The sequence below is a fragment of the Syngnathus leptorhynchus genome, chromosome 10 (assembly GCF_054491065.1).
Source record: "Syngnathus leptorhynchus isolate UIUO chromosome 10, UIUO_Slep, whole genome shotgun sequence".
In the NCBI taxonomy this organism is placed as follows: Eukaryota; Metazoa; Chordata; class Actinopteri; order Syngnathiformes; family Syngnathidae; genus Syngnathus; species Syngnathus leptorhynchus.
Window position 1 is genome coordinate 5,022,593 of NC_141204.1, and position 22,897 is coordinate 5,045,489.

Genomic DNA, 22,897 nt, shown 5'->3' on the forward strand with positions numbered 1-22,897 from the left:
ACATTTGTATCTGTGATCTTCTCCACTGAGTTAGAATGACATTATCAAGTTTCCATTCACACAGGTACACAGATTAAGAGATAAAGAAACAGAAACAAAGACACGGACAGACACACAAACTAAAACAGACAGAGCGACCCAGTCTCACTATCTTGCAGTAACCCAACACTGTTGATAAAGTCAAACGTATTTCACCAAAGTTCAAATCCCCGCTGGGGATTTTCAGGCTAAAAAAGAAAAGAAAACAGTAAATTTGGCAAAGGTAAAAATGACCCCCGTGATGATTTGTCGCTGCTTGAGGCTGACAGGAAGCTAGCCAATCTTCACGCCATGTAACGCGATACAAGTACAAAACACGTTCCAGACTTTGAAGGGATCAAGGGAAAGCATCCGATCGCTCCGGAGTAGTCTTTTGCATATAAAAATCATTCAAACGTCACTCACCAGCTGAAAACATTTCCAAACTTTATTTTTTAATTATACACTTACAAAAATGTCAGGTAATAAAAAGTTGTTTACTTTACACACATCATAAAAACAATATCATAGAAAAAAACAAAACAAAAATCCAGTATCATTTTCTTGAAATAATGAAGGCACACAGATTCTCTATTTACACAGCAAAGAATATACAGGATATATATTTTCTTGAATATTTGTGAAGGTCACATGATCACCTTAAACTCATCATGAGCATTTAGTGCGACGTTGTACATAACTGCACGGGAACCAACACATTCAGAAACAAAATATTGTAAATGTCAATAATGTTCTCGTTGTAAATAATTTGGATGGAAAAGTTATGTTCCTGGCATTTTTAAAAAATAAAACCGTAATTAAGGGCAAAATCTAAGCGTCTGTTGTAGAACTTTTTTTTGTACAAATTCAAACTAAATTTCAATTTATCGAGAACACGTTTGCACTCATTCTACGTCGTCTCCATGCTTCCAACGAGTGACCCATTTTACAGCCCTACTGTAAAATAGTGATTGCATTGAATTCCTAACAACTAAATACAGTATTTTAAAAATAGCAAATAAGAAGACCACAAGGAGAGGCACATTTTTTTTTCTACGTTTTTCATGTCAGTAACGTGATAAATACTGAAAATAAGTCGTATTTTTAAAAGTAAAACACAAACACACGCACACACATAAGTCAATTTCTGTGTCCCAACCTGAGACAATGAAACATCTAAAAAATTTAGCCATCACAATGACACTTGATTGTTTTACCTTAAAGCAAAAAAAATATATATAGGTAAAATAAAAGCCTACAAATAATTTCAGTGTTCATAGCTTTGTAATATCAGCACATGCCTCGACAACCTGCAAAGACCACCTCATTGGTCAATAACACTTGAGGGGTGAAGATGTGTAAATCTAAGGGAAAAAACATTTCATTGTATGTAGTTGTTTTTTGTTTCTTTTCAGATTGACTTTTTTTTCTTTGCACATTTTGTTCTGTGCTAGCGAGGAAAAATGGCAGGCCAATTTGGCTGTCTACACTTACCTCTTCTGTGCTTAAATTGGCTGAAAAACAAATCGTTTTTTCACTCAGAGAAAGAGAGAGCACAAAAGGTTCCATGCTTTAGATTATCTTGCAAACTCAGCATTTAGCTAATTTCTCCTCAAATATAAATTTCCTCATGGGAGATGAAAGAAAATGAATGAAGAAAAAAATGAATGCCTTACTCGCTAGTCAGTGGCCAAATTGTCTCCAGTTAGCCTGTAACGTGTTTAATTCTCCATTTTTTTCCGTAGTTGTTTCAAAGTTTAGAATTGCCATAACATATTTTCTATTTCCCGTCTATGGCATTATATACGTTAGGATTAAGCTTGCGGACATTCATTAAATAACGTTATATGATTTGGTTGAAAATTTTAGACAATGTTTACGTAGTTCTCGCCGGTTGTATGTTTTGCTACTCCAGGTGTTTGAAGGTTTAGAATTGCTGTAACATCCATGCTAATTTCCATTTCCTATTTTTAGCTTTTCATATTCATTTTATTGTTTGGTTGAATGTGTTAGTGCTCATCAGTACCAGAAGGCCACAAGATGGTGTCAAAATCTATGTAATAATTACGATTGTGGCATTTTATTCGAAGGATGGCCATTGGTTGAAGAAATAGGGTATTCATTTTTCCTCTTTGTCAGTTTAGTTTCTTGATGGGGAATTGTTGGAATAATTTAGGTATCGTTCTCCTCGCGAGTAAACTTATCCTGGTTGCCTTCTCCTCTTTGTTCCATCGTGTGATTTAATGTCTGATCGTACTTTGACCTGACAGGAGTGATAGAGAAGCAGAAAATTCCGTAAATTGGTGTATTGTGTCTTATAACAATTCCAACAAGTATAGATATAAAAGTACAACTATAAAATTATAAATATTGTGATTGATGCTGGAAATTTCTTTCTCTTGTGATTGAGAACTTTTTAAATGGCCTCTTTGTTCTTGTCTTGTTCCTTAACCTTTAACCCCTCAGCTTTCCTATCCAAGATAGTTTATCAAGCCCACTGAACAGGAACTTGAGACAATGTGTTGAACCGCCGGGCAGATAACGCCTCCCTCGAACCCTCCCCCAGATGGACAGGAAATCTAGCTCAGCGTTGTTTAGCTTAGGTCTGATTAGAGGGAGGTTGCAGGGGAAGACCAAGTTCACACGTGAATGCCGACGGGAAACACAAAAGTGACTTCCGGCTATTGTGACGGCGGCCTTCCAAGCAAGAACAGCAATAAACAAAAATACATTCTTCACATTGGAGCGTAGACCTTCACTAAGGCTTAAAAACAACCACTTTTCAAATACCATATTTTTCTGACTATAAGCTCCAGAGTACGTCGCAACAGTAATAAAACAAAAAACAAAAAAACCATAAGTCGCACTGGACTATAAGTGCGTTTTCCAGAAATGACTTTCTTCAAGTTTCCTATTTGCATGGCAGCTCGGTAGTAAATAGTGCTCATTATTCCTTTAAAAATTCACTCCTCCACTCATTTGACTGGGCCCTTTCCAGAAATGACTTTCTTCAAGCTTCATATAGGTCAAAGATTATTTCAAGGGTTATAACATCTCGTTTTGCTTTGGCAAACGTAGGATCTTCCACAAATGCTGCCCTACTATAAAGTCACCATTGAGCCTTTTCTCGAAATGACTTTCTTTTGTTTATGATTAGCTAGAATGGAGTGAAGAGTTTGACCTGGTGTCTTCTTACTGCAGTTAAACTTGGACAAATTGGATTTACTCATCTTAATCTGTAACCTCAATCTTTCCCAATTCACACTTTTCGAAATCAATTCGCTGGCCTTTTGTTCCCACCCCATTCAGCTGTTGTCTATTTTTTTTCCATGGATGTACTTCCACAAGTTGCTAGTAGCCAGAAGGGATGAGAGGTTAAAGTAGTTGAAGCACCTCCGAGCTACTGTGCGCTTCCTGAGTTGTGCGCGGCAAGGAGGCCTCTGAGAGTTGAGCTTTCCTCGCCAAACAATGAGCGTGATGACGGCTAGTGTCAAACAAAAAAAGCCACGGGAAAGCTATGTCAGTAATTGTGCTGGACTATTTCCCTTCACTCGATTTCAACAAATGTTTCTCTCCGCTTGCAGTTTCAAAATTGACCAAATGACTTGAAGAAAACGAGGCAAATTTTACTGAGAGCATATATTAACCAAATGGGTTTAACTTTTATTGAGGCTAAAACTCAAATCCTAAAATATTTGTTTTGCTCATCTATTTGGGCAGAACTGCTTAAACAACACCAGGCCAAATTCTTAATTTTGCATTCATAGTTATGTAGAAGTTACTTGGAATGTCTCAGTTGATCATTTGCAAATTCACCTATTTTCACTTTTTTGGGGGACAGGGAGAACCTATCCTTCATTGTATGCTACAGCTATTTTGGCATCTTGATCCCAATGAACTATGTTAAAGTGAGCTGAGGATCCTCATTTCAGCAAAAAGTAGTGTTTATGACTATCTCGTGGAATTTATACGCAGTGACAAACCCTTACTACATTTCACTGTTTAACACTTCAAGACCCGGTTTCACTTTATTAGGTACACCTGCACAATCCAATCGGACCCAGTATTAAACATTTGTTACACTGTTCTTATGACATGAATTATAAAATAGAGTTTGAAAGCTATCTCTTATAGCTCTAATCAACATACTATTCGGTCCAATTAGATTGTGCTGCTGGTGTCCTGAATAAAGTCGATATTTTCTTCCTTTGCATATGTGCGTGCATGTGTACGACCAGATAAAAAGTACAACATAAAGAGAACAAAATGCGCCATATAACACGCTCAAGTGTCAACTGTGATTGGCTCTGATTGCATCCTTAAATCGCAATTTTCTGTTGATGCGGCCACTCCCACTCATGGGACATCCTTCAATCTGATGGGATGAGAAGAACGAAGCTTGTGAAGTCTCTCCAAGCTCTATGTCCTTAAACAGAATGATACTGTCAAAGTTGTCAGTTCCCGCTCATGTGTTTTGTTGTCTTGCCGTTTCTATGGCTGTTGCTGGAGACCGAAGACCTGTTCCTAATGTTTGTAAACAGTAGGCGCCATGCTACTTCCGGGTGGCAGAAAACTTCTGACGTGAACTAAAACTATAGCAAAAACTTGTGTTTTTGGATGTTGCCGGAAGATGAATCCAGTGGAACTAATGGGTGAGGAGAATAAATTGAGCGGACGAGGGCGTAGTAACTAAGACTCGAAAAGGACAGACTGGAAACCAAACTTCCATCAACAGGTTTACGGGACTCATTTTTTCACAGCACTGTATAAAATCTCATTTTTTTTTTTTTTTTTTAGTAATTTAGCAAAAGATAATGGCTAGCCTGCTAGCTAACATTAACTCTTCACCACATCCATTTTACCATCAAAAGAAAAAGTTGCATTTATCAGAGCAACAGCAAAGTCAGTTAGTCAGTTCTTCAGGATCATGTTAACTATGCCTGATTCTGCCTCTGTGGTCAAGTTGCATGTAATCTGAGATCTTGCCACCCGGAAGTACATGTGATGTGATGGTAAAAAGGTCAACTAGTGGTAGTAATCCGCCTCTTCCACGCCGTACAGCTCAGCCAGGGTCCTGAACCTGGGGCCCCAGTCGCTTAGGAAGTCGTAGTCCGAGTCTGAGCCTCCGCTTGAGGAGCTTCCCAATGAGCTGAGGCTCCCCGCTATGGATTCGGGGCCCTCGTATCCATAGATGTGCAGGGTGTCATACGGGAAGCCTTCGCGGTCGTGGTCCGCATCGTGTTTCTTCACCTGGATCATGGCCGCCATGTCGCCTTTGCAAGCGGAGGCAGGTTGCATTTGGTGCTGGTGATGGTGGGGCTGGGACTTCTGGACCATAGCGTAGAGAGACGGGTGGGGGAGGCAATCAGGGTGGCGGAGGAGGGAGCCGTCGTGGAATGCTGATGTCAGGATAGAAACGTCGTAGCTGAAGGAGAAAAGAAGATTTTAGTATTCTGGGAGTCTAACGGGAAATAAGGTTTTGTATTGGTTGTTGCTTCTTTCCATTGTACCGTTCCCCAAAATATGTACATGGCCTGGTCCAAAAAAAAACAAGTGACTGAAAAGCCACTCAGTGACAGCCTAGGAAAAACAGAAATAAACTGAACATAATCGGTTAATAAGGATTGTGATGGTGATGCTATTTGAACATTAAACATGAGCAATGCATTAAGCGGGCGTCTTTTAATAAGCTTCCCATTAGATTAGATTCAGATTACATAAAACTTTAATGATTCCTTTCAGCTAAACTAGGTCACTAAATGATAGGACGCGGCAGAGGGGATAAATATTGCAAAGGCAGGAGGATTAATACGCCATGTGGCTTTTCTTCAAGTACAAAATGTCTCTCGCGTGACTAAGTCGCTTAAATAAATATTGATACTCGTAAAAAAAGCAGCGTCTAATATCGCAAAAAGTGGCAATAAACAAATTTACTGTTTTCATATTTGACAGCTATAAAAATATCTTAAATGTGATTATTTCATCCTGAAATGTAATACTTTTTTTTTTTTTTTTAAATGCACCATCGTTGGCAGCCGTCTTCAAAAGCGTTGATGTTTTTTGGTCGTTTATTCTAATCTTTTACGTGGGTTACCAGACTTCCTCTTTTCCATGAATATGTCCATGTTTTAAGACCATCAAAAATTATTTGCGATAATGAATTTTATTCCATGACACACCATTTTTTTACATTGACATACCCATTAGTATCCATCTCGCCTCCGCCTTCCTCGTCGTAGGTGACAAGCTGCTCGTGGATCTCGCCGCTATTCTTCATACCGGCTAGCGAATCTTTGTGGTAGCGCTTCTTCATCACGAATAGGATGACGATAACTGTAAGACACACGACAGACTTTTTCAGTTTTTTTGGGGGTGGGAGAAACTGCTTGTTTCATTCTTGGAACACTTGTTCCGGCAATTTTTAGATGTTTGACAGACAGACACGATTAGTGAGCGCGTGAAAACTTGGGCTAGCAAGATTAAAGCGGTCAGGCAAGGCTTTTCTGTGAAGATGTGGGAAAATTAGGGCAGGAATGAGAATGGGGCCATGAAGGAAGCGAGCAAGAACGAAGAGGAAAGAAGGCGGTGCGCTAACGAGGGAGTGAGCTCGGAAAACAGAGGAGAAAATGAGCTGCCGAATGGTTTTAGGTGTCTGCAAAGTTTGCCTCCAGCGCGAGAAACTCGGAAAACACACAGCGACGACTCGGCAAGGACGGCGAGATGGATGGAGGGAATATCAATGAGGAAGAGGTGGGAAAGAAGATGGAAGGGAAGAGACAGGAATTGAAGGACATAGAGAGAGAAGTTATGGAAGGAGGCACGGTGCTAAGAGCAGAAACCAAGAGAGGGAGGAAGGAATCAATGAAGAAAAAATATGGGCAAGAAAACAAGACGTTTCATTTTCATCAAAAGAAAGAATGGATGAAGTGAATGACAAAGCAAGCAAGGGAAGAAGGAGTGAAGGACAAAAAGGGGGAGAAGTGAAGGACGCTTCTGACATTAGATTAAGGCCGTGCGCTTCGGGGTCCTGATATGAACTCGTCGTCACTCTCACTCTCTCTTTGGACGTTCGACATTAGCTTTGCCTTTTAGCGCCGGGCGAGCGTGCCTCGTTCCGCTATGCTTGGGAAAGCAACAGATTAATCTTTTACAACACATGCTCCGCACTTTATTAAGCCTGACAGATAGCCGACTCAGAAGAAGGGAAAAAAGGGGAAGAAAGACGTGCAAACCAGTGAGAAAATATTCAGGTTTTTTTTTTTTTTTGTCAAGGGGGTCAAATGCGACTAGTGGCGAGTGGGGAGCTAACGCGACGGCGTTAAATTGCTTCAGGGCACGGCAGATAACGACAACAGCGTTAAATAGTTAATCTGGCCTGTGGTGAGAGAATTTGATAAAGAAAAGGAGACCCGATGGGCCTCCAGACGAAAAAGACCAAGCGGAGCATATTAATAGTTCATCCACTTAATGTTTGCCACTGTTTGATAAGCAGACGGCACCTAAAGTGCTGATAAACTCCTCATTAACTCTGCTATTCTTTACCATTTTCTTCCCACAATTTCCCATTCCCAATTTTCTACCCCAAGATCTCTATCCAACAAAATCTCAACCACGGTTGGCTGTCTTTTTAATTAACGTGTCAAGTTCAGATGTCCATTCAATTCTGTTTTCTTGAAACACGCTAACTGTCGATACCTGTACTCAAGTACAACAAAATATTTGTATCCCCCCCACCCCCCTGCAGTGACAAGTGTGTTGAATGAGTACAAGTCAGAATGCCAAGAAGGGAGGGGCATGGGTAAGGTATCAAAGAGAATAGCAACGCGTTGGAAACCGCAGGCATTGTTTTCCGCATCTGTCTCTCCATTATTCATTAAACCGACAACACCGGGAGGCGGTACAATTCTTCCACGGGAAATCTTATCCGCGGGAATGCAAGGGCGAGAACACGACATGAATTTGAAAGGGGTTGAACTCGACGCTAATTTCAGGATTGGCCATTTCGAACTGACCCAAGATGGTGAGTATGCAGAGTAGAATAGCGATGAGGACGTGGACGCTCACTCCCATCTTCTGCGCCATGGCCTTGCACTGAGTTGGGATGCGTCTGGCGTCGCAGCGGCAGGCCTACAAAACACCACATTGTGTCAATTTAAGAAATTTAAGTTGCGTCGTGATCCACGGGAAATAAATACCGACCTTGATGGCCAGTTTGGTGACGCTGGACTTGACGGGTTGTCCTCCGTCACTGATGCTCACGTCCACGCTGTAATCTGTGGGGTCGTCCAGGTTGAATGGGCCCTGTTTGACCAGGACGTACGCACTGTTGTCTGGACACAAATAGACGACAAGTATTTGTTACTTCCCATCCTGGTCAATGGGCAACCTTTAAAAGTCAAAACAGCAAAAACAACAAAGCCCAAGAAACCAACGTAAAACTTCCATCTAACAATGAACCCATTTGTCAAACGGTCAGAGCTTTCCTGCTCAGGCCTGCAATTTTTTTCTCTCTATTGGCTTGAGGAATTCCAGAGTTGACAATGGCAGGAAAACGGGAGCCTGGCCATTTCAAGCACAGAACTAAACTTTAAAGCAATGTTGTTGACGTTCAAACTCCGGGCCATATTCTCTTAAGTCACGAGCCACATTCGCCCAGGTTTCCTGAGGCTGGTATGAATTTTGTTCAAACGGACGGCAATCGGCATATCCAAAGCTAACGAGACCAAGAACTTGAGCACAGACCGATTCTGTGACTAATGTGAGGACTCTGACGCCAAACAATCCACAAAATCATGAAAGTTGCATGAAAGTTGCAGTAATGCAGTGTTGTGCACCTCACCCAAGTCGTCCCTACCTACTCACAACAAACTTCAGAACACAACACGATACATCCCACCAGACAGATTCTATTTTATCTTGTTACTGGCCAATGAAAAACAAGTAGTGTCTCAAAGGGTGTGTCAATAAAAGATCTAAACATCTCCTGTCCTGCACCTTCCCGCCTCGCTCGTCTTTGTTTGGCGGGAAAGTCTCCCCGGATCGCCCCGCATCCCTTCGCAGTCTTTCTTGTCACTCTCTTTGTTGACTCTCGTTATCCCAACTCGCCGCACTTTTGTGTTTACTTGGCCGTCTCATGCGGAGCAATCCGTGTCGACGTCGGTGGCTGTCACTTCAGAGCCATCGGGGATTGTGACGAGAGTGGTTGGAGGTTAGGTGGCGACTCGGACCAGGGCGAGGTGGTGAAAGCGGCCTTGTATGCATAAATATTTGACAGGACCATCACTTCGAGACTCTTGTGTGTGTAAAGCGAGTGTTAAGTGGTGCGAGGAGACGACACATGACATGTTGTGAAATGCACTCATCGCTCATGTTGCCACCCCCCTCGTGTCTTTTTAAAGCCTGCCAGCCATCCATCCTCTGCGATGTCTCTTTTTTTAAAATGTCTGAGAGGAATTTTACTTTTGCATGACCTTGTCTAGTTCCCTCTCACTCTTTTGCAGTATTAGGGCAAATGGAAGAAATCTTCCTTCTCCTTTCACATTTCATGTTTCATTTCGGCGAGCAATTTTACTTTCTGTCTGACCTTCGCTCATTCCTTCTCCTTTACTTTATAGCTTTCACCTTCTACTGCAGTGTTCCCAAAGCTTTATTATGTCAAATGAGTCAAACGGAGATTTTATACACTAAAATGTTCAACCGAGCTACATAAATTCATCTAAATAAGTCTGCTAGTTTAATGCCAACATTTTGTGGAAAACGCCATAGGCTGGGCTAATGAAATTACCATCAAAGTTTGGGTTCTTATAAATCTTGAAACATCAGCCTCAACACACATGAAGCAGCAACACAGAGAATACTCGAAGAGAACAGCAAATATTTCTGGTGATAAGTCAACCTCTTCTTCTTTTTCTTCTTCTTCTTTTTTCTTGTCAATTACACTGCTGCCTGTCATGTTGTGGCACAAAGTGGTACTACACTACGGTAATAAAATACAGTACAATAGTAAAAAAAAAAAGATAGTGAGAAAAAAGAAAGCATATTTCAGATATTTGTCAAAATGGACATGTTTCGGACTTTTGAGGCTCTGCTGAGTGCCATTGTCATTATGATTCGTCATCCTGGATCCAGTGAACCATCTCCCTTAATTCTCATCCTCCCCCCCCGGCTTCCTTTCATCTTTTTCCTCCAAATCATCCTCATCTGTCTTCCCTCCGTCCTCGCTACAGCATGTCGGGCCTCCTTCGGGCACCAGCACACAGGAAATGGATGAAGCCACTCCCCCCCCTTCCTGTTTATCTTTCTCGCACGATGCGCGTTATTCCAGGTTTGACTCGGATAAAAAGGCAACGCTTCACCTGAGTGTCTCGTTTGATGACCTGCAGCTTTCATCTGTGCACACCTTTACTATTCACTTACTTCATTTTGTACTTCCATTTTTTTTCTTCATTCATACGATCAAAAGACAGTTTGTGTCCAAAGACTGAGATCTGATGCAACCAGGAATCAAGTGTTACACTTTGACTAATAGCTGAACATCCAACATGTTTGAACCAAATGGTGGTAGGTTCATTTTTTTAAACATTCAGGCTTGGATTTTTATGTTTCATATTGGACATGACAGCTACCGCTCTGAAATTATAGTGTGAATTTCAAAGAGCAAGTTCCATTCAAATCTCGTTCTAAATTCAAACTGTTCATCTCATTCAGAAATTCTTGGGAACTGTTTTTCACATTCACACAATTTCTACATTCCCAAACTCCCAAAGTCAATTTAATTAATTCTACAACATTTCACTTTACCATCACCTCTTTAGCATTTCTACACAAATCGCATTTTCCCGTTACAGTTTGATGGTCAACAGCAAAGTCTGATCTCTGCCACACTCAACGCGTGTGATGAAAACATGCCTCGCAATTTAGAATCACCCATCTGTCTATAATACATCAAATATGAAAGAGATCCAATACATCCCCTATGAAAAGGTTAACGACACATAACAACTGTCATTTTTGGACAGACATTTGCCATTGCATTTCATGTCAAGTATCCAATTTTGAGTTACAACTGCAATTTATCGACACCCATCTGTCTACTATACCTGGTTCAGATTTGGTAGCTGTTGTGCAAATTCCCTAGGAAGAGTTTGTTCTGGTGCAACTCCTGGAAATGGGCCACCCCCCACTTCCCCAAAATGGCAACAACAAAATAAATATTTTTGTGGTTCCTGTCGTGATGAACATGCATTCCTGATTTTGTACTAATTGGACTCAGTGGAGACAGATTCTAGTAAAATGTCACCTTAAAAAGCTGAATTGGAACCAACACTTCTTAACTGACTGTCATTTACTTGTTGTACAGGAGGACATCTGTAAAATATTTGCTGCCTCCAGCTCCAGACATTACTTAGCACACAGACAAGCTTCAAAGCCCCTGAGTGAGCGCCAGAAACAAAATTTAGCCATCTGAATGACTTCCATGTCAGCATTTAGAAAGAGACAAAAAAAAAACGACAACTTACTGCCAAAATCTCTGATGGAAAAGTTGGAGCTGGGAGAAGCCAGAGTGAAGGTGAACGAGGCCGGCTGGTCGTCCTTGTCGGTGGCCCTCAAAGTTCCGATCACCTGAAGAAACAAACAACCGCAAATTGTCAATTAAAAAAAAAATGTCTACAATAGAAAATCTTTATCAGAAATTCACATTTTTGCGATAAATTACAAAAGTACCAAAAACAAAATTAAGAATGAACAAACTAATATAAATAAACAGACAGTCATTTAAAAATATTACTACACGTTAGAAAAATAATAAACTATGAGCATAGTAATAATGATTGTTTTGTTTGTTATGTGTACTGATTGACTAGCTACCAGTCCGCGGGAAATCCCGCATATCCCTCAACGTCATCATATGACGCAAAACCAACACCTGCTCACTGCTAATTATTGTGCTCCCAAAACACCAAAGACTTAGAATCTGTAAAACTGCATATAAAAAAATGCATGATTTAAAATCCCTCCAATGAATCTCAATTAAACTTTCAACTTTAGTTAGTTGTGCTACAAGTTTTCGAATGATTTAAACTTACTGTGTTTGCGTTGTCATTCTCACACACAAAGATCTCGTCCACATCCAGTTCGGGCTCGTTGTCATTGACATCCTCTACGACAATGTTGACTTTGACAAAAGACTCCAAACCTGAAACCAACCGGCAAACAATCACTGAGTGCCAATACTGAGCTGCCTCCAGGCGTTACTTTTGACTTGGCTGCTGGCTGAAAAGAAATCAACTGTGCTCTGTATGAAATAATCCCATCTGGATTTGTCACATGGCCTTCAGTCAGACATTGATTATTCTTGACTGGTTTTCAGGATGTCTCCTTTTATTGACTTAAAATAAATTGCAATTTTGAGGGCTTTGCAAAATTCAGACCTGGAGCCTTTTTCATTTGTCTATCATGAGTAGACACGCAAATGGTAGCAATAACCTTCCAAATACTGTAATATATAAAACATAATCACAAGGACATAAGAATCGGCAAAAAATGCAAAGTGAGATACTGCTTTTGAGTCCTCATTCAGTGCACCTCCCAACTTTTTCAACAGGGGGTGTGATGCCCTGTTCATTATAGCTTGAAGCTTTAATTTCACTTTTATTCCTCCCAAAGCTCTCTGCAGATGTTGTTGTCATTGGCTGAGATGATTAAGGCCAATGGACAAAAGGGTTTCTATTTGCAAGCTGTTTATTTGTCACATTAAAGCAGCCTCACTGTTCGTTGCCTCTTTTAATGTCTTCCATTTAATGTAGCGACTATCTTTAGTGCTTTTCTGCGTGCGGTTCACTATAACGGAGACCTTGTCGAGCGGGGCTCGGGGGACCATTGTGCGCCCTAAACATGATGACAAACCACGAAAATAGATCTTTGAATGCTGTTGGCTGCCCGTCTAAAAATACAGACTTTGCTTTGGGAGGATGCAGATGAACAAAGAGACGGCGTAATGTGATTTTCTGCTTGCACTGAGGCTCGGCCAGGTGCGTTGGCAAGGTGTCTAATGCGTTTTTTGTTTTTTTTTCCTTTGGTGATTGACTACATGCTGCGTTTCCAACATATGCGAGAGAAACTGTGAGTTTGGCCTCTGTAACTCTCTCCCTGAGTGCATGTTATCCGACACATGGCTTCCATTTGCCTGTGAGGAGCTTTTGTTTTGAATTCATAAAAGTGTGTATGTGTGCAAAAGAGGGTGTGTTTATGTGTGTGTATGACGCACCGCTTGGCTCCTCTTGGGCTTTAACTTGGAACATGTGTGTGGCCTCCAGCTCGCGGTCCAGAGTCCTCAGGGTGGACATCTGCCCTGTGATTGGATTGATAGCGATTGGACAATCCTTGTCCAAGATAGAGTACCTTGAGGGCAGTCACAAAGTAGCAACTCATTTTCCTGACAGCATTCGTTCCTCCCTTTCACCATATTTTCCTCCATATTGTCAATAGTGTCATAAAACCATGGCTGCATATTTGCTGCCGATGCCACAATAGATTCTTACCGGATACTCTTGCCAGCTTTGTCCGGATCTCTGGCGCTGACGATGCCAACATTGTTGACCAGTCTTTCTTCAGGCACATTGAAGGTGTACATTGGCTGTGAAAATTCCGGCGGCTCATCCACATCCAAGACTTTAACGATCACCTGCACAAGAAGACGCAAGCCCGCAGTTTTTTGGTGATGGCCTCATCATATGAGAATTTGTTGATAAAGTAATTCATATTCGGAAAAACCCTCCAGGGCCTATCATTTGGTGGTGTTTTTTACTTGGCAGATAAGACATTTTAAGTTAGTCTTGGTGGTTCTGAGTGGCCCTCTGTTTTACAGTTGTATGGTGTTCCACAGAGTTCCGTTTTTGGGGCCCCTGCTGTTTACATTGTATTTGTTAAAAGAAAGCAATGTACTTCATGAAGTTATTGATGTCAGCAATATTTACCTGTGCTGTGGTGACAGCACTGACCACGTTGTCAGCGGGAAAGCGCAAGTTTCGTAGGTTTTCCCGCACCTGCACACTGAATGAGTAGCTGTTTCTTGTCTCGAAGTCCAGAGCCTGAATAATACCGAATACACAGTTCAAAAGTAAGTCTTAAAATAATAAACAGTGAAACTGTTGGATAAAAATACTTTTTTGAGAATTTTGAATTTTTGAGAATTTATATAAAAAAAATATACAATTTTTACTATCTGTTGAACGTGTTTTATCCGTACCATTTACCTTTCCAAATGTATTCAATCCGTGCTTGTGTTCCGCTTCCACTTTGATGTGAACAAACATCCAGTGCTAAGCACTACAGTTCTCCCCTTTCCCCTTCCTGTTCCAGTTTCTTGGGGTATTAGAAGCAGATCACTTTGCGTTCTTTTTCATCCACGGACAGGTAGACGAAGCGTGCGTCTAACTGGATTATTCCCGCTCGCGATCATTTCCAAAAGCAGCCCGTAAACACCTTTAACGAGCGTGCGGCCCATCGCCGACTAAACGGGCCGCGGAACCGGAGGATTGCGCTTCCCTTCCACGCTGTTGGAATACATTTTGTGCTCTGTGATGTCTCTTAAATACTTTATCTGAAACCTTGCGAGCGTGAAATATCTCCACTCAACAGACGAGCAATGCCCTACATTGTTATTTATCAAACCGCCTGCGTGAATGTGTGCGAGGGCATTTAAAAAATGTGGCTTTTGCCTCGGATGCTTATGTTCTTTCTTGCTCGTGGATGTTCTGTAATGCTCGTGTGCCACATTCTATTTATGTGCCTGGAGTCAGCCGAGGATAAAAATGCTTAAATGTCACATCAAACCACAAACCTGTGTATTTGGAACTTAGATGAGCCTTACTGTTTGCAGGGGGTTTGGGACCAAAACCAAATACGTAGACTCCATCCCCAGTAAACGTGTTCCGAATAAGTAGGACTATAGATATTCTTTCCTAGATCCATGGTTGGAAGTAATTAGGTCATAATTACCTGTCTAAGCATGAGGTTGCCGTCCTTCCTGGGGCCGAGCTCCACGTAGAACATTTTGTTGTTGTTCGGCAGAGAGAAAATGGGCTCTTTGTTTTGGATCTGATCTCCATCCTTCACTTCCAAAGTCCCGATCTTTGTGTTCAGTTTGTGGTTCTCCGGAACCTGCACCTCGTATGTCGCTACAAAACAAATACAACACAATTAGTCATTATTCAACTCTGGTTAAACATAGTAACGCGTCATCGGGATACTTTTAAAATCAGTTTTGTACCAAACCGTCGTGTTTACACAAATGGGGAAAAATGAGCAATTATTTCATTCCCAGAAGGCCTGTTATCTGTTGTTTTACCCCCATTTGCAACACTTTACTCTAGAAAGTACTAAAATGGATTAAGGCCAAACTGGAAAGAACATAAAACTCAATACACCAAGAATGAAGATGTATATCCTCGTTAAACAAGCTAGAGAAGTGTGTTAAAATACAGTACGTTATTTAAACGTGATATTTTAACAACAAAATCACAGTGATTCTTACATCTGGTGAAGGAGGCAATGTTGTCGTTAATATCGCCGACGGTGATAGTGACTGAGGTAGTGGCCGTGCTGCCAGACGCCATTCCTCTCATGTCCTGAGCCCGGACCACCACCAGGTACTGACTTTTGGTCTCGCGATCCAGAGTGCTCACCTTGCAGCTGATCATACCTGGACACAGGTCAGTTAGTTAAGGCACGCAACAATGCTAAGAATTCTTGCTGACGATAGACCTGTTAAGATTTGTTTCTAATTTGATTTTGAAAAAGATGCAATGAGCTCAAACCTGTGATGCTGTCAATTTCAAAGGCAGACAGGTCACCGTCGGGCGTCAGAGAGTAGCGTAGCTCGCCGTTAGCGGTGGTGGGGTCGTCGGCATCTGTTGCCCTGACCTCGACCACTTTGGTTCCTGTGGAGATAAAAATAAGTGTGACAGTTCAACTTAATACAAATGTTTCTTTATTGATTTATGGATTAAAGAATACAAAAATTGTTCTATAACTACGTACCTATGATGGACCTCTCCAAGATAGATCCGTTGTAAGTTTTAGGGAAGACGGGGGTGTTGTCGTTGATGTCGGTCACTTGGACCAAAAAGTCTCCCGAGTCCTCGATGAGTTTGTTGTTTCCGTCGTACATCCTGGCGGTCAGGTGGTACGCACTCTTCTCCTCGCGGTCCAGAGACTTGCTGACAAACAGGTCACCCTTGTGGTCCACGCTAAAGATGCCATCAGCACCTTCGCCCTCGATTTTAAACCGCTTCACGTCCACTTTCTGACTGGATTTGAGCTGGACAAAGGAAACAGATTGCCTAATTATGTAAAACTCCTCCGCAAAATTCTGCATAATCTGGCCGAGTGGATGATCATTTTGAATATGTGGTTGGGGTCGTTTCTGGTTTACCTGTCCGATCTTGTAGGGAATGGGTGCGGGTTTCTCCTCTTCCACATAGAGCGAGTTCCAGATCCACTCCCGCTTCTTCCGTGATAGAACAGGATAGGTCTCCTTCCTCACAATCTCCTCGGCAAGACCTTGCCGCCTCTCCGTGCCCACAGCCGAGTCCTCGGAAATGCCGGGTGAGACGGACCAGGCCGCGACGGCCAGAATAAGCCCCGCGGTCCAGACCCGGAGCAAAGCCATGATCTGTGCAGTAGGGATGAAGAAATGAAGATCATGAAGAAGAAGAGTGTGACATTAAAACCACTTATCTACTGTGCGCACACAAACTCGCAAGTCCTGCACGGCCTATCGTGGACAACCAGGACTCTTAAAGCTCCTCAGAAATCGGACCCGGTGGAACATTTAGGACCAAGCATTTCACTCCGGAGGCCGCTGGGGGATTTATTAAACACGCCGCCCCACTTTTAACCGAGCACTCAGGAGGCGCTCGTCTTTATCGGACACTTAGCAAGCGACGGTTTGACATTTTCCGACGATTCTTGTTCTCGCTTGGGAAGATCACTGGAAGAAGTGCTAAAAGGACGTGATGAAGCATGTCCGCCATGTGGGGGAAAAGTTCAGCGGGGTTGACGTCATCTGGCAGCAACCTCGGTGATAAAATACACAAAAGTGAACATTCCTGATGACTGACTTCACGATGTGAACGCCCTGATTTTGATACACCCTCGATACTGATAATAAATGCAGCTCATGGTTAAAAGCAGAACATTTTCTGCATGAGGGGAACGAAAGAGAAACAAGTGAGGAAAGCGGGCTGGTGCCGATCCAACCAAGACTTATTGCGTGACCTGATAAAGCCTTCTTAGATGAGAGGGGAAAAATCCTTAAAGACAACCAGATCGGTCCAGTTGCAATGGATTTGATAACCCTGAGAATAAAATGAACCGTCTTTATCTCATCCATATCCCATTTTGTGTGTCAACCTATCCCAGCGTTGTCCGTGTCTCTTTCGATCTCTAACTCATGCCGCTGGATAGATTATGGCATCTTATTGTCTGTCAGCCATTAGCGGTCTGCAGGGAGAAAGTAGGATTAGGATGCGGGGATTACCGGCCCGCCTCTCTTTAATGGCCTAATCTCATATTGTAGCGACCCGTCGTGCATGACCCCCCCTCACCCGTAAATCAGCTCAAACAAAGACGCCAACCAACACTTTTCATTTGTCCTCCTCTTTCTGTGCCAGTCTTTTGTATCCTTTCACTGCTAAATTAATTGAAGTGGAAATGTGATTACTTTTTTTCCCTTTGAATTATTTGCTGAATGAAATCGAAGACAGCCAAATAGTTTACCTCCAAAATATATTCATCTCATTTATTACCGCCTGCAGAATCATGTGACTAAATACGGCATTTATGGTCTCTTATTCTGACGATCAAGTGCTTGAAATTACAACGGTTTCTTTCAACGGCAGATATTCCACCTACCAAGGACATCTAATAGAACCAGCCTAATTAAAATACATATTTAACGTCTACTGTGAAAGAGCCACTCTTTCATACTTGACTCTGATTTTGTAATCCATATAAGGGCAGTTCCAATATGGTTTCATGGTTTATTTTTCCAGGAGTGTTAGCCATTCCCTTTAATCAGCCACAGGAAGTGTAAACACAAAGCCTTCTGGGAAAACATGCGTAATGAAGGCCGGTCATTAGCGCAGGAGGACACTCCCTTCCCTTCCCTTCCTGCTTTTCCAGCTGTGGACGTGTGCGTGGTTCCTACTCATCCTCCTTCATTCTTCCACTTTTCTGCCGACATATCATCTGTCTTGAGCTTGTCGTCCTTCCGTCACTCATCCTCTTCCTCTGTCTTGTTCACATGGAAGCTCGTTATTTACTTTTATTCGGTTGACTTGTACATCCGGCAGCATTTGCAATGAAATCTCCCATCAGAATTTCATACAATTTTATTTTTTATTTTTTAGGAAACTACATACTTTAGTATACTTGAACACATTTTTCATGGAATTTACAGTTTAAACTGATATGACTACTTTCAACTCAAGTTTTTATTTGATTGAACTCGGTTTCTTGGTACCAACGTCCCATGAGATGGCAGGAAAACACCATTTTTGGCGAAATGAAGATCCTCAACTCATTTCAACATAGTTCCTTGGCCTAAGCACATAAGTGGCAAATATCTTTTTTGTTCATAACGGAAGATAGCGTCAACAAAAAAATCTGCAACTGTTTTAATTCCATATAGTCCCGTTATTAATAGTGCCGTTTCAACACATTACAGTAACTAACTTCATATTTGTTGTTCACACTATATACTAAGAATGAATTTATATGTCTTTATTTATGATAACGTGCCAAGAGATTTTTGTACCTGTGCTGTTGCACCAGCTGTTTTTCTTTTTCACACTTTCTGTGCGGTGATTATCGTCTCATTAATTTCAAGCAAAAATATCCCCCCTCACCTTATTTACCACAGAGGTGCAAAACGAATAAACAAGTTCCAAGAATATCTGTAATTACATCTAAGCACTGTCCGCAAGCAGCAGCTGTGTCGTGGGCGTCATCCTGTGCGCAAGCAGACAACCACGACGACGATACGCTTTCGGTCCTTGCTGCTACTGAGTGGCAGATGACTCTGACCTACTTTGCACTACGCTAGCAAACAAAACCAGACAAAATTTTGTCATCTCGCATTTTCTTCAACGCTGTCGAAAATATTTCAATTTACAATTAATGTATAATTTACTTCACCACAGAGGGATGAAGCGTCTATTAGGGCGTGGCCTTGAGAGATCATCTGGTGTGCTGATTGAAATGATTCAATAAATCAGATTATTATGTGTATACCCAAACTAATATATCTTTCTCTCCACTCTACCCCGACAACATAAATTGACAGGCAGAACATTTATATGCTTTTCCACTCGGTGATAGAATGTACGATTCAATTTGATATATCAGAACTGAATGTTTTTTGCACATTTATAACCTCAAATAAGTTTTGACAATTTTGGTTGTCACTGCTCCTAAAGCAGAACAAATAAAAAAAAGTTATGCTTTCTATCATTCTTGTTTTGGGTTGTAATGGCTGCTTCTAACACAGCTCCACTTTTATCCTCCCACAACTTTGTGTGTGTGTGTGTGTGTGTGTGTGTGTGTGTGTGTGTGTGTGTGTGTGTATGCGTGTGTGTATGTGTGTTGGGATTAAAACAGGTTTAATCACATAGCAGATTCTAACAATCTGTCTGCTTGCAAGTCACACCAGTTCACTCACTCACTCACACACACACACACACACACACACACACACACACACACACACACACATACACACAGTACATAGTAACACAGTATACGCTTTGTCAAGTCAGACGAGTGCATGAAGGTTGTCCTCAGAAATGTCTGCTTCATTTGGTTTGACACTAATAGCTGATGTCCTGATGACGGAGAGAATTGACGGTCAGCTTTTAATAGAGACCAATTACGGCCCATGAATGGAAGTGAGAATTTTTGGTGTGCAGAATAGTGAGAAAAATGACAAGCCATCTTTTGACCGACTTTTGGCAATCGAATGGACGTCATTATAGACAACTTGTAGAGGTTTGGAGCAATTTAGAGTAAATGCTCCTTGATCCCTGTCAAATTGCACAGCTATTATTCATGTCATCTTGGTGAGCTAACACTCCATAGGCACCACATCGTAATGCTTTCGTTTTTAGCAAGAGAAGGTGCAAAAAGGTTTTAAAAATGGAAAAAGGATTTTGTGAGTGTTCCTAAAGTACCAACAAAAGATCACAACAAAAGGCAGGGAAACAAACAATACAAGAAAGTAACCGTTTACAATCTCAGCAAAGCTGGTAAACGAGGAACAATGGTAGTAACAAAAGGTCAGAAAAAAATGGAGGAAAAAATAATTTAGGAAGCTAAGAAAGAAAAAGGCGCGGGCTCCGTGTCGCATGAAAAAAGGTCAAGCTTACAAACATGGACTGGGTTCAGACATGGCAGTATATGAGATTATCTTTTAAAGGACAGCGGTGGCCGCAGACTATTTATACAAAAGGATTTGGGCACAGGTGGAGAGAAAATGGCCGTTTCTCAACATGAATAGATACGAAAATGCTCTTTCTAAGAGCACAAGTTTCTTTGTAAATCAGAACAGCTATGTAGGCTACTATTTTCTTAGCCAAGCCTTCACAAGTTTTCAACCGATGCACCTTTGTTTTAAGCCAGCTGATAAAAACAAGATTTTGTGCATTCTTGGTTTCGTCAGACTTTCAAGTGGGACAAAGTTAGGCTGCGACTGATAACGTTCTGCGAGGGCATAAGAACAGAAAATTATGCAAATTCAGAAACGGCTAATCACGATAATGAGGAAACAGAGACAGGATGTGGATTCTTTGAATTGAGAAGAGATAATTACTTCAAAATTAAAGCAGCTTTGGCAGCATGAAAGACTCAAAACGGAAAACTCAGAAAAATGACTTTGAAAGCTTTTTAAGACTTTTTGTAACATGACAACCATGATATAATTGTTCTAACTATTATCTTTATTGTGCATACAAATTGTCAGTCCAAATGAATCAAAGTCGATCTTTCCTGAAGCAATCAGCCTGCAACTTTCACCGAGCCGCCTTCATCACAGCTGGACAGCCTGTCGAGCACTCGGACATCCATTTGAATGAATGCGTCTAATCACGTACGTGCGTGTGCGTCTGCGCATGTGTGTGCACGAGCTTGCGTCCATGTAACGGCGGGACAACCAAGTCTCCCAGATGGCACCCAAAGGATTTTCCCAGATTTTTTTTCCCCATCTTTGTCTCTCCAGGAATTAGACCAGTGGCTTTAGTTGCGTGAATGGCATCCGACGCAACGGAACAACAAATCAAATCACGTCCGTCTCCCTCCGAGATGCAAATCCATAGAGGGAGGAGTGGGGGTGAAAAATATCAAGTTGCGCAAATACACCAATTGAAAGACACTTTAAAATGTCCTCTCTCGTTTGATGGCAACAAATAGTCTATTGAGTGTTTAAAATCTTCTGACGTCAGTGAAAGAAAATTCAGTCATTCGTCACTCCCTGCGTCATCCTGGTTTGCCGTTCACATTTTTTTTCGGGGCAGCCTACCAGTTGTTGGTCGCTGAAGCATTCGTCTCATCTAGCTTTGTGCTCAGGCCAAAACCATGTCTAATTGGAAAATGTTTGATGTGGCGCCATCTAGTGGTATCTTAAGCCCCAATTAATTACAGCAGTGGCTACACCCGAGAGCCTTCCAGGGTTAATTTGTTTGGTTAGATTTGTTTTTATGAGTCGGGAAAAAAAAGTTATGGAACGTAATGATAGTGCGTCACATTTAAAACGAAATGTGACACTATATTTAATTGCAAAGATTGAGATTTTTAGCCCTTGATGGGATCACAAGATATGAAATATTGCATTGGTTATTATTAGATTATGCGTCTCTACCGAATAAGGTGTCCGGTAAATCGAGTTATCATGAAATCTCCCGACCTTATCTTTTTTAAAATATCACAATATTATAAAACATCCATCAGAATTTTGCCGACAGACTATGCAGGTGTCCCCAATGAAGTGTCCCATGAGCAGAATCAAACTCTTACCTCTCAGTGCTGAAGCGTCTGAGACCACAGAATCCTTTGCGAGTCCTTCCGAATCCTTCCTGATCCCGTATAGGTTCTCTTGTAGAATTGATTCCTTCCCAACCTTCTTTCCAAAAGTCAAAATCCTCCAAAAGAAGTGGTGACGAGGTGCTTAACACACTTCCAGATAGCAACTGGAAAATATTTTGGGAGCACCAACAGGTTCTCCTACTCCTCCTTCTCTTCCTCCTTCTCCTCCCCTCAGATTGTAATTCACTCTTAACGTCTTTCGCCCAAAAAAAAAAAAAAAAAAGGTCACTGCCCACTTCCCCTTCCTGTTATTGTGTCCAGTCCTGCTACTGTTCGTCTTCCTGTCCAGGAGGGAAAGACCACCACCACCAAGCAGCAGACGCAGTAACAGTGATCTTTATTGGGGGGGGTGCGCTTGGTAGAAATGATGGAGCGAGTAGTGTGAGGGAGAGAGAGACAGAGAGAGAGAGAGAGGGAGGGATGCAAGGAAGGGAGCAGGGGAGGATGATGGAGAGCAAGGTGAGAGAGTGGAAAAAGGGAGGGGAGAGAAGGAGTGGATTTATTATTCATGTGTTTGCGATAAGGATTAAGTTAAACAGGTTATTGGGGATAATCCACAGAGATTTCACCACGAGGCGCCCGTGTATGTGTGTGTGTGTGTGTGTGTGTGTGTGTGTGTGTGTGTGTGTGTGTGTGTGTGTGTGTGTGTCAGACAAAGATCTTGTCTAAGCCGGCAAATGAGATGAGAGCGACGCCCTACCAGACACACACACTCACACTCGCACACATATTTACGATAATA

The 22,897-nt window shown here is 41.8% G+C and overlaps 2 protein-coding genes across 2 annotated transcripts in view; one reads left to right on the plus strand and one right to left on the minus strand.

Annotated features, from left to right (window-relative positions):
- The window catches only part of LOC147050076 (endoplasmic reticulum junction formation protein lunapark-B-like), a 102,128-nt gene that overhangs the window by 17,838 nt on the left and 61,393 nt on the right, over positions 1–22,897 (plus strand). The gene's annotated exons all lie outside the window — the stretch shown is intronic.
- cdh5 (cadherin 5) lies at positions 449–22,448 on the minus strand. The gene is made up of 15 exons (XM_085922018.1): positions 22,087–22,448; positions 16,454–16,693; positions 16,060–16,339; positions 15,837–15,959; positions 15,554–15,721; positions 15,019–15,197; positions 13,995–14,108; positions 13,560–13,702; positions 13,286–13,419; positions 12,105–12,214; positions 11,538–11,640; positions 8,218–8,348; positions 8,031–8,145; positions 6,219–6,351; positions 449–5,443 (listed from the first exon to the last, which is right to left on the minus strand). Exons 2-15 carry the CDS (start codon positions 16,688–16,690, stop codon positions 5,044–5,046), a joined length of 2,370 nt encoding a protein of 789 aa, XP_085778144.1. The 5' UTR covers positions 16,691–16,693; positions 22,087–22,448; the 3' UTR covers positions 449–5,043.

Bases quoted from the DNA above. Each gene is read 5' to 3' on its own strand.
- cdh5 (XM_085922018.1), bottom strand. From the start codon at position 16,690: ATGGCTTTGCTCCGGGTCTGGACCGCGGGGCTTATTCTGGCCGTCGCG. The intron at 16,340-16,453 runs GTAAACCAGAAA...TCCTTTGTCCAG, and splicing joins TTCCCTACAAGATCGGACAG to CTCAAATCCAGTCAGAAAGT. The intron at 15,198-15,553 runs GTAAGAATCACT...TTTGTTTTGTAG, and splicing joins CATTGCCTCCTTCACCAGAT to CGACATACGAGGTGCAGGTT.